At 36.8% G+C, this 12,479-nt stretch overlaps 1 protein-coding gene across 16 annotated transcripts in view; it reads right to left on the minus strand.

Annotated features, from left to right (window-relative positions):
- The window catches only part of MYO9A (myosin IXA), a 311,747-nt gene that overhangs the window by 79,614 nt on the left and 219,654 nt on the right, over window positions 1-12,479 (minus strand). For 9 of the 16 annotated variants that reach the window (XM_024232451.3, XM_024232449.3, XM_054532836.2 and 6 more), the window contains 5 exons: window positions 12,279-12,428; window positions 10,777-11,096; window positions 8,452-10,023; window positions 4,664-4,763; window positions 3,951-4,166 (listed from right to left, as the gene is read on the minus strand). In XM_024232451.3, coding sequence (XP_024088219.3) covers window positions 3,951-4,166; window positions 4,664-4,763; window positions 8,452-10,023; window positions 10,777-11,096; window positions 12,279-12,428 — 2,358 coding nt within the window. The remainder of the gene's footprint in view (window positions 1-3,950; window positions 4,167-4,663; window positions 4,764-8,451; window positions 10,024-10,776; window positions 11,097-12,278; window positions 12,429-12,479) is intronic. The other 7 variants (XM_063716708.1, XM_063716707.1, XM_024232454.3 and 4 more) reach the window with 2 other exon arrangements.

Genomic DNA, 12,479 nt, shown 5'->3' on the forward strand with positions numbered 1-12,479 from the left:
TTGAGAGTTTCTAGGCTGTGATGCAGAGAGGAGGAACCCAGGTGAAACTTGACAGACTCTAAGTGGAACCCATGAAGCTGAAAGTCCAAGGTGAGCACAGTGACTAGAGATCAAAAGACAGAGTACTGGAGAGGAGTGATAAGCACAAAGATAGAACTCTAGAGATCTACAGAAGGTCCACATTGAATATTCAGCTTGAGTACTAATCAACACTTTGTATGAGAAAACAATCCAAGACCAAGAAAAAGATCACTCGAAAGGATTAAAGGTAATTGAGCCCATCACTCACAAAAGGTCAGTAATAGTGTCAGTAATAGTGTCTGGCCCAAGAGCCAGAGCATGTAAATTTATGATTCCCAGGGCAATGGGCAAAGTATAGAGAGGATCTCATCTCAATAGTCAAGAATAATTAGCCCTAGACTGAGTACTGTTTGGGTCTAACAAACCTTCTTTTTTTTTTTTTTTTTTTTTTTTTTTTTAAGAGACATGGTCTTGCTCTGTTGCCCAGGCTGGAGTGCAGTGGTACAATCACAGCTCACTGCAGCCTTGCACTCCTGGGCCCCAGTTATCCTCCTGCCTCGGCCTTCTGAGTAGCTGGGACTACAGGCACATGCCTCTGTGCCCAGATCTTACTTTCCAGACCTCTGTGCAAATAAACTGAAAAGTTAGATGAAATTGATAATTTTGTAAGAAAAAAGTGTTTACCAAAATTGCCCCTGTTAGATAAAATGTTTAAAAAAGACCGAATTCCCTAGAAGAAAAAAAGAAAACTTATCAAGGAACCACACCACAAAATCCCAGGTCGTTTCATAGAAAAATTCTGCCAAATCTTCAAAGAACAGATAGCTGCAATGCTATAAACTGGTCCTGACTTTTTTTAGAGGAATAAAATACACATATAAATACTAAGTGTATAGTCAACAGTGTGGCTGCTGTCTTAAGGCTGCCAATCCAAAACTCTTAAGTAATGAACTTTGTTCAATAACAACCAGTTTTCTACCACGAAAGACCGACCTCAAAATCACCTAGCCCAGGTCCTAAAACTTTATGAATATCCTCTCCTGACTTCTCCCTTGTGAGATATTACTAAGACACAGTCAAAGTGGGTTTTCTCTTACTGTAATAAGCTAATAAACAGCTTTGTTTGATCGACAGGTTTTTCTGGCAGTCTATGGAGTAGACATCAGAAAGAAAGAAAATTCAACACAGACAAGGATCAGAGAGTATCTCAGAGAATAGCAGAAATAGGAATATAAGAAGTGACAGCAGTCTGGGGGGAATAATGAGAAATTTAGTTTTACTATGCTGGAAGTAATGAAGATTGAAATTCTCGAGAGCCATTCAGAAGTCATATCCATACAGATGATTGCTTTAAATCTGGGGGATGATAAAAGAAAACTGTACAGAGAAAAGTATAATGTTTCCTATACTAATCCTATAAATAAGGAATAGAAATGATTTTACTAACCCACTTACCATCCAGAAGATAGAAACTAAAAAAAAACTACCTTAAAAAAAACTGCTTAGCAGAAAACGCCATTCTTCTTGAGTAAATGCCAATGTGGTGTGTATAAAAATGGAGTGAGAGCAGCACATAGAGACTAAACAGTTATTCAAACGGCAGCGTTTGAAGTAAGAGGTTAAAAAACACCAAAGTCACTAAGGAGGGAAACTACTACACTTGTTTCCCCTCCCACAGCAGGTAACAACTGATTAATAATTTAAAAACTCAAATCTCCTTCAATTCATTTGTGAATGTCCTTATCCCATTAGATTGAGTTACTTCACAATTAAAAAGGTCATACAGCAATTTCTTCCAAGATTTAATGACACACTTCAGAGTAATAAAATCAGTTTGTCCAGAAAAAAAAAATCCAGCTTTTAAAACTCCATGTACCTAGAAAATCAAATCCATTTAAAATCCAGAAAATATTGTGAGATTGTAGTAGATTTTATTTAGACACAATACATCTTCATCTTCACAATATCAGATAATGTTAGAACATGGAATATTCTCAAGATAAATAAAAAGAGAAACACATTTAAAAATTATTCCTACCCACCCCATCCCCAGCCCTGGTATCTATCCACATATTCTACAAAGCAAAGCTTCTTCATGCAGTGTCCACCAGAAACAAGCACCACCACCTGTTCCTAAAATAGCTCGTGGTGAAAGAGAAGGAAATGAGAAAGCTGGGGACGTGACTAACACACTGTGCAGGGAAGTGCTCTACAACTACTGGCATGCAGTGACTGTCAAGCAGGTGAACAGAGGCTAGAACACTGAAAGGAGCTGAATGCTCCAAGCAGAAAGCCCAACTTCCTGGTTCATCTCAGTAAAGGTTCCCAGTGTAAAAGAAGTCTATCACCAAAAGGACTAAGGGTTGTTACAAAGGAAACTCTCAGGAACAAAACAGCAGTCATAAATGCCAAAGTTTTTCTGCAAAAAATAAATCTATGTATACTAGACAAAGCAGGACTTTTCATTAAAATTTGTTCCATTACATAATTTCGTATTTAACTGTTAATCAGATAACACAGTATATTTCCTTATTTATAACTCAAATACAGGGCACCTCCAAAATGCTATTATTTTATTCTACACTGAAGATTTTGACTCTAATTATACATATTATCAGATACACAGAATGTTTCCAATTTCTATAATCCTACAGTTCGGCTCAGGTTAATGACTCATTTATCTAATCAAGGGACTTGTTTTGCATTTTTCTCTTTTTGTTGTTGTTGTTTTTGCCTTCATAAAACATCACTTTTGTCACTTAAAAACTGGGTCTACCTCCAACAAAAGATAAAAACAACGAGAGTATTCTGGACAATAGGAGAAATTTCAATTAATTAGATCTTTGACAATTCAAACAGCTTAAAACAGTTCAAAGATAGAATATTTAATGAGTCAAATAAAGACCATTCTAAAATTTTTCTCTAATAATTGACAGACACTAAAGAATATTAGAGAGCTCAGTTACAGATATGCATGGAAATAAAATGTTATTTCACTCTACTTCATCAGTGATGTTCTGGTTCATATTAGACATATGGTCCTTATATTATATATTTCTAGGACAATTCCAAAATGAAACTCTTTGCATTAATATACCCATCAGTATACTAATACTTGTCAAACCACATATACACCTGATTTGGGCTAAGAAGATGATATAGTTATATTCTTAGCTTAAAATAGTGCAGCTTTATTCAAACACAACACCAATGTTATATTGTGTGATTAATACAAATTCACATCACATATAGCCTTTTATTTGGCTGGGTTGGTCCAGGAAGACACTTTTTGCTCACTATATGTTTTAAAATTCATGTTTATTTCTTATTAGTGGAAAGTGAGGTGGAGGAAGAAAGTTTACAGGCAAAAAATGTAAAAGTGCATTGTAGCTAAAAGCTACTGGATTATTTTAGACCAAGGATCAGTAAACTAAACTACGGATCAGTAAACTGGCCAACAGGTCAAATACAATCCCCTGTCTGTTTTTGCAGTTTTATTACAAGACAGTCATGCCCATTTATTTACTTAGTGTCTATGGCTGCTTTCACAATACAGTGGCTGAGTTAAGTAGTTAAGTTAGGTAGTTGCAATAGAGACTATATGACCCACAAAGTCTAAAATATTTGTTATCTGGCCCTTTACAGAAAAAATGTAAGGACCACTGCTCTAGACCTTTTAGGATACAACATGGAAAATTTCTACATTAGTGCCAAGTCAAATAATCTTAATTTTGCCTAATTTATAGCTTTTTAAAGTGCCCTTTATTTGAGTTCTATTAAATTAAGGTTTAGCTTAGTTGCTGTGTTCACTGAGGTTTCCCATGTACAAACCATTACATGGGAAGAAGCTGTGAAGGTTAGCTTTAGATTAGCAAAGACTATTTCCATCAGATTTGCTTGCTATTTTTCTTATATTGCTGTAAAATTACCATTTCGGAGTCACTGTGAGAGGCCTGACCCAGGCTGGGTGCAGGCCCTAGCCCATAGTGAGAAGCTTGGTCAAGGGAGAGAAGGGGCTCAATAATGTCATCGTAATCATCTTCCTCTGTATCCCCCTCCCCATCGGCAAAAGTACCTCTAGTCAAGAAATCGGAGCGCGTCCGCGCCATTCGAGCTTTCTTTTTATGGGCCGGTCTGGCAACCTGCTTGACCAAATGATAAAACAAATAACACAACAATGTTTGGGGTTTTTGTTCTTTTTGAGATGATGCCAATGAAAGACATCAGAGGGCTCATGAATTTATTGAAATATCCCTCCACCCAACCATGCCCTTTCCACTAGCAGAAGTGACAGGGATGACCAAAAGGAATCTGTATACATTACTCTGGATGAAGGACTAGAATGGAAGCTAAATCTACACTGTTCTACATAGCCAAAGAAGTCATCTTTCACTGCCATAATAAGTCAACAAAGTCTCTTGCACAAATTGCCTTCTTTTTCTTAGCAACTGGGTTTTTAGGCACCATTCCCTGCCTGGAGTACACCTTCATAATTATAACAATCTCCGCTCATGGCTTCTTTCTCTAAAAACACTTGGGAGTAAATGGGTAGATGAGGTGCTCTACCTACAAGCATAATAATTTCCAAAATAATGTACATCTCTTTCGCATAGAAGATAGATAAACAGGACTCAAAACTTACCTCTCTTTGGCCTGGCCCAGCTAACTTCACAGGTTTCCATGCTGGTTCATCTTCTTTATGGAGTTGAGGATTTTTACTGTTTAAGGCTTCTTTGCTGACACTTTAAATAAAACAATGAAATTACATTTCAGTTCTTAGCAGATATCCCATGGCAGCCAGGTTAAAGACTTCCAGCAAATTCCATAAATATTTTCAGATCTTAGTCAATTCCCAAGACAATTAAGTCATATATTTTCTGCTTAGCTAATTAGTAATAATAATCCTGAACCTACGCATATGACTGAATTACTAGAGGCCTTGTCCTGATGATCAGTGGGTATATTCCACTATGAATATGATATATGTTTAAGAATAGTAGCTGCAGAATAAACTCAAGAAATAAAATAGATCTGATGATGAGGAAAGGAAAATACCAAACCCCTGAATCTTTAGAATACTAGTCTTACAAGGGGCCTTTCCATCTAATCATTATAAAATACCTGAAAAATAGCCATCCAGTGATGAGGATCTCATTATATTTTATACTGAGATGGTTCCTATTGGGTTAGAAAACGCCTTCTGAAATCTCTCTTTGTAGCTTTCATCCACTGTCTGAGTTTTAAAACTTGACGTTGAGGCCGGGTGCGGTGGCTCATGCCTGTAAACCCAGCAGTTTGGGAGGCCGAGGCAGGCAGATCACCTGAGGTCAGGAGTTTGAGACCAGCCTGGTCAACATGGCAAAACTCCGTCTCTACCAAAAATACAAAAATTAGCTGGGTGTGGTGGCAGGTGCCTGTAGTCCCAGGTACTTGGAAGGCTGAGGTAAGAGAATCACTTGAACCCAGGAGGCAGAGGTAGCAGTGAGCCAAGATCGTGCCACTGCACACTCTAGCCTGGGTGACAAGAGTGAAACTCTGTTTCAAAAAAACCAAAAACAAACAAAAAGCTTGATGTTGAATAGCATAAAATCAACACTGGCAGGATAAGAAATTGTTATCAAACTAAAAGTATGCTCCAGACAATACAGGTGTTACAGTGTTAGCTTATGAAAATTTAATTTTGATTGAGTAACTGTATGATGAGAATGCTTGATCATTAAATTCTGGGCAGAAATAGATGCCAGAATCTGATGAAAAAGTATATATAACCTACACCTTCATGGCTCCAATTACCTATATTAACTCAGTACCATGAGTCTCATCAACAACATATTGATAATCTCTCCTGAGCAGAACTGTAAGCTCCTTGAGAATCATATCTCACTTCCAAGGATAGTGCTAGCTAAAATTAGACACTAACTTACGATACTAGTTGGTAGATTAATTGTTCTTCCATTCAAAATCTTTCATTTAATTTTTATAAAAGAAAGTCTAGGAACCATAAGAAATTATCTTGCCCTTTGCCTCTATGCAATAGGCCTGAAACAAACACAAATAGATGCAATCTTTGCTAGCTAAAGGCTTCTTAGAGATCTCCCTTTTTGAGCAATGTATGTACAATGTGTGTAAGCCTAGCAATCCTAGCTTGTCCTAAAGGATTCTCTTCTGGCTATCAAAATCTCTCTTGCCACAGTTGAGCCTATTGGACCTTCATTTATCCTCCAAAGAGAAACAACAATTAATAGGATCTTGATAGTACTTGACCACTGCAATTAACCTTTTAACTCACAACATTTTCTTTAGACTTCACCATGAATTTTTTTTGTCTTTTCTCAATGAACAGTTAAAAACTACTGTGTACTCATCACCACTACAGTACAAAAGGGACACTAACCTAGTATTACTTTCTAATCATAAAACCCAATGCCGATCCTTAACGATGAAATGCAAGTTCTAGTCCCAGCCATTTCTCTAAATATATGATCTTGAATAAGTCATTTCACCTCTATGGGCCCCAGTGACCTTATCTGTAACATGTGAGAACTGGACTACATAATTCAGAAGCACCAACATTTATGATTCTACAAAATGTTAATGTTTCTAATATTACTTATACAACAGGATGAGATTTAAAGTATGAATTTTATCTGTAGAGTTTAATATAATCTAATATACAATAATTTTAAAGATAAGTAGATCATTAATAAAGCAATAATGGAAATCAGCTCAAATACACCTACAACTATATATCTTGGAAAAATAAGATAAATATTTCACAAGGATGATTAATATTTTTTAGAATCCACAATTTGTTTTCTACAAAACAAATTCATGGATCCAACAGCTACTTTGTAAGTGTACACACCTATAATACATACATACACATAAATGTCATAATTAACAGACATTAAAGAATATTAAAGAGCTCACTTACAGATATGCATGGAATACCATGTATCACTAAACTTAGAATGACAGGGAATATGTTTTTAACACTCTCTTATGGATGCATATGCTACACAGAGCCTTTGAACTTCTGGGAAATCTGTAGGTTAATGGGTAAGAATAATACTTAAAACTGTCATTGAGCTCAACTGCACTTTGTAATACAATAGAGACTCTTGGTGGAAAAATATATTATTGATCATCTCTTGCCCACATTTACAAAGGATTTCTCTAAAATCCATAAGAAATTTTAAAGGGTGGAACATTTAAATGTTTGGGTTATATATAAAAGGAGAGAAAAGGTTATTTTCATTGTTAATGTAAAATTTTTTTTAGCCCAAAGATACAGCCCTCCTTTCATTTCAATGATGACATTCTCCCATAAGAACCAAAAGAATCTACCAAATATAAAGACAATACAAGTATCTTCAATTTTGTTAAATTTGTTTTTATGTACCACTTAAAAATGCTTTTCTCATGACTACCTCTAGTTTAAAAAAGTATAAAGAAATTCTACTTAGGGCTGGGTGCAGTGGCTCACACCTGTAATCCCAGCAATTTGTGGGGCAGAGGCAGGTGGATCACCTGAGGTCAGGAGTTCGAGACCAGCCTGACCAATACGGTGAAACCCCATCTCTACTAAAAATACAAAAATTAGCCAGGCATGATGGCGTGCACCTGTAGTCCCAGCTACTCGGGAGGCTGAGACAGGAGAACTGCTTGAGCCCAGGAGGCAGAGGTTGCAGTTAGCTGAGATCACACCACTGCACTCCAGCCTGGGTGACAGAGTGAGACTCCATCTTAAAAAAAAAAAAAATTTCATTTCTATTTATATGAGGTATAAAAAGTAAACTCTTGGAAACAGAAAGTAGAATGACGGATGCCAGGGGCTACAAGGAAAAGCAGAGTTGTTCAATGGGTACAGTTTTATTTTACAAGAAGAAAAAGTTCTAGAGATCTTTTGCAAAATAATGTACATACAGTTAACACTACTTACTGTATTATTTAAAAATGGTTAAGATGGGAAATTTTATGTTATGTGTTTATCACACACAAAGAAGTATAATGAACGTAATGATGACCATAAATAGGCCAACAGCTGTAACAAAACAAATTAACTTCTTTAAAGCCTGAAACGAACAACCTTCGACTACTAAACCTCACAGCTATAAAGCAACCAGTATTTGGTGAATGCCTACTATGTTTATAGGCACTGTACTGCCCTTCACAAATGCTTCTCCCTTAATGGGGAGGAACCCAGTATTTACTCTGCTATTCATGATTAGTCAAGGATTCCTAGGGTATAACTACATCCAACTGCAGGTGATGGTAGAGTCAACAATTAGGGAATATTTTTACAAAGAGAAAATGGCCAAGTTGAGCAGCCACTTTACACAAATAGTTGGAGCAGAACAAGGCACCTTAATAAAAGTACTCCAAGAAGTTTCCCATTTATACATAAACATAAATAAACATTTCACTTACAGGGGAATACTCATATTGTTCTTTGGAGTGAAGAAAATGGGCCTAGTATTTCCCTCTCTGGAAAGGTCATCAGAATTGTGGCTATAAGACTGAGTTGGCCTAAAGTGTTCTCTTTTTGAAATGCGATTATTAGAGAGTTTACAGGCTACATTCAGCTGGGTGCCCATTCTGTCTGTCTTGGATAATTCCTTGACAGTACTAGATTGGCATGGACTTCCTTTTCTTTCAAAGAACACGGTGACAGGTCGGTCCTTTGGGGGTAAGTGAGCAGAGGAACTGTCTTTTTGGGCAAGGGCTGCATCTTTTGCTGATAGGGACCCCAGTACATCAAGTTCTCCCTTATTTGAGGTATTTAAGCTGAGGAGAGAGGATGGCCTCTCTACTCTTTGCTTTGACTGATAGGAAGATGGTGCCACCAAACACTCTCCAATTCTTGGCTTTTCAATTGTCTTGAAGGCTTTGCGCTCCTTCTCTAAAATATCTGTTTGCTGGCGAATCTGTTCCATCATCTCTTTTTCATTCTGTTGCTGCAACTGCTTTTGCCTTTCTTCCTTCTCAGTGTTTAGCTTTTCTAACTTCTTAAGCACAGGATTAGAAGACTCTGTATTCAAAGAAGGAACAATTTGATCTTTTCCTGAGCAGTGATACCTTCTAGTTTCCCTGTTGATATCCAAAGTAAGAGCTTCCCCTGGTGTGTCTTCATTTTCCAATAGTTTGTTTCTTTGGATACTTGTGTCTAGTTGGGAATTTGTTTTCAGTGGGTCTTGTTGGGGGATATAAAAAAAAGTAGGTAGACTATTTGAAATGAAGGAGTCTTTCAGCTGTGGTTTACAGGTAATAGACTCAGAACTGCAGACCACCTTTTCCTTCATAGTTCCATCCTTCAAATGCTCTGCATTGCTAGTCTCATTTGAGGCACTGAAGGCATTGTCCCGTGAATCAAATTTTGGACGGCTGGATATCTTAGGTGATGGAAACTGCAAGTCTCCTTCATCTGAAATGACAGACTCTAGTTTGCTCTTTTGGCTTTCCTCATAGCTCAGAAGTTCCAAGCTTCCTTGAGAACTCTCACTATCAGGTGTACCCCGTGGAGATTGAAGGCCTTCAGGCACCAATTCTGTAGACCATCTGCGATCCTCTGAAGGAGAAACACCACCAAGAGAACGAACTTTCAGCAATTCTAAGCTAAATATAGCTTGCTCTAGTTCTCTCATTCTCCTACTTTCTCTTTTAGCCCGGCCTACTTTTTTCTGATGGAGATCCTCCAAGGATCTGGGTCTCTCTCTTACAAGCACATCTTCCTGCAAGTCCACACCACTCTGGCTTTGGGCTCTCTCCTGCTGCTTGTTTGGTGACTCCTTCAAGCAGTCCACTGAACTTTCATGGCTAATTCGATTACCCTCTATTACAGATTTACATTCCTCTATGGCTTTTATTCTGTTGTCAAAAGAACAATCCTCCCATTCTGAAGGGTCTGAACCCTGAATTTCCAGAGATCCATATCCCTTAATATTCACCAATCCAACTTCTGGTTTTGTTTCTCTTAGCCTTTGTTCTTTTAAAGCTTTAAATCTATATAAGAACAAACAAAATGGGTTACAGAAATATCTTAGTTACCACTGAAAAGAACATATTTCCTGAGAATTTAAGAAAAAAATGCAGAGTTGTAAAATCTTTTTATAATACCTAAGTACTTCTTAAACTAACTTGAATGCGCATTTCATAGTTTTCCTATTTCCATGAGTCAGATGATATTTCATTAAGTGTATTACTTGTACCTAGGCATTTCAGTCAAAATGTAAACTAATTCAGAAGTAAAGCTCTCATTTTAATAATGCCTTTATTTTAAAGTAAACCTCAAATTAAAGTGAAATTTTAAGTGTGAAATTAAAGTGAAACTTTAAGTGTGAAATTAAAGTGAAACTAAGTGTGAAATTGAAGTGAAACTTTAATTTAAGTGTGAAATTAAAGTGAAACTTTAAGTGTGAAATTAAAGTGAAACTTTAAGTGTGAAATTAAAGTTTCTGAAAGTAACAACAGTTGAATATTGCCAATTTTATAAGATTCAGCCTAATGTAAAAGTTAATTCTTAGCAGTTATGATCACAGACCACGTAGCTTTTCAATCCAATTTAATTCAATAAAACCTTATTTAACTTCCATTATAGACAATACAATGTGGGTTAAAATCGGTATCACAGTATAGTGGAAAAGACAAATTGTATACAACCAATTCTAATACAAATTAGACAAGTGTTAATGCAGAGGTATAAACAAAGTACTTGGGAAGAAGAAAAAGAGCAATTATTATAGTAACAGAGATTACCTTTGTCTTGCTCTGAATCCTCTACATGTCGATTGCAAAAGGATAATTTTTTTCCTTTGTTCTTGGTACCTTTTACTTTCCCTGTAGGCTTTCCATCTTGCTTGTATGCAAATAGCAGCCATGTGCCTGCGCCTATAGTGATCTCTCCATTTCTGCTGGATAACGATGGCTGCAGCCCGTAGCTCCAAGTACCGCTGCCTCTCTAAGTGAGCACGCCAGGAAGCTTGGAGAAGAGCAGCTGCACTAGCCATAACAAAAGCATCCTTCTGCACAGCTGCATCTCTGACTTGCTTCTGATTTAGGTAATTCCTCCAGAATCTCTGTGGGGAAGACAAAATAACAGAAACTGGTTGTCATATCTTACACTGCATTTTCACAGAAAAAAAGAGAATAAATTTCTTATGCCATAATTACAGGTTAAGTGGCTATGCAGCTAAATTCTTGGTGATTAAAAATAAGTTTTCTGGCCAGGCGCGGTGGCTCACGCCTGTAATCCCAACACTTTTGGAGGCTAAGGCAGGCGGATCATGAGGTCAGGAGATCGAGACCATCCTGGCTAACATGGTGAAACCCCGTCTCTACTAAAAATACAAAAAAATTAGCTGGGCGTGGTGGTGGGCGCCTATAGTCCCAGCTACTCAGGAGGCTGAGGCAGGAGAATGGCGTGAACCTGGGAGCTGGAGCTTGCAGTGAGCCGAATTCGCGCCACTGCACTCCAGCCTGGGCAACAGAGTGAGACTCTGTCTCAAAAAAATAAAAATAAAAAAACTAGTTTTCTACAAAAGCAGAAACTGCACCTGAAAAAGATAAATAGAAAAAAGTTTTCTCTTCCAGATATGTTTGGCTAACACAGCTATTTTAAATAATATAACCTTGAAGAAGTTAATTACAGAACCTAATTTAAAATTTTTGGATGATTTCATGTCCTTCAAATTATTAGTAACTTTAACATATTATATTCTTTTGTTACAATTTTCCCAAATAACACTAATGGGTTTAAGGTAATCCTGACACACATTCCAAAGATGAAGATACTAAAGATTTTCTTGCACAAATGGAAAAGATCTTATGGAAATGATATAAATCAATGAGGGAGTTAATAAAACAAATAAAATGTAAAATAAGGTACCTATCATCCAAAATGAGTGTCTAAAACCAACGGTATATATACAACTCTCAAACATCACTCCAAAAACTATTAAATAAAAACAACTATGTCAACAAATATTAGGTAACTCCTTAGCCCCTACTCAGATCTCACAAGACATTATAACTACAAATTCAATTTAATTTAAATTCAATGGAATCAATATTTATTAATAGTCTATTATATGCTAGATAATGTGTTGGGTGTTATGAGCACTTCAAAATTGGGTAAGACATATTCTCATTTCTGAAGTTTACATTATTATTGAAAATGTTTTACAGTAAAAAGGTTCTGGTTACTAAACAAAGGCCAAATAAACTAGTCAATCTCATGCAAAGAATCCTTTGCTTCTCACCTGGATAATAACAGATGCTTGTCTCAGATGGAGGAAATGCTGCCTACACAGCAAGACCCTGAACCATCGCTGCAACAATATGATTCTGCGGAGCACCTCTTGGTGAAGGAGATCTTGTAAGTGCTGTCGTTCCTGCTCCTTTAGAAAGACCTACCAAAAGGAAGAAAGATGAGGAATGCAGCTTAAGAAGAAATGAGAAAT

This window comes from Pongo abelii, chromosome 16, assembly GCF_028885655.2.
Source record: "Pongo abelii isolate AG06213 chromosome 16, NHGRI_mPonAbe1-v2.0_pri, whole genome shotgun sequence".
NCBI classification, from domain to species: domain Eukaryota; kingdom Metazoa; phylum Chordata; class Mammalia; order Primates; family Hominidae; genus Pongo; species Pongo abelii.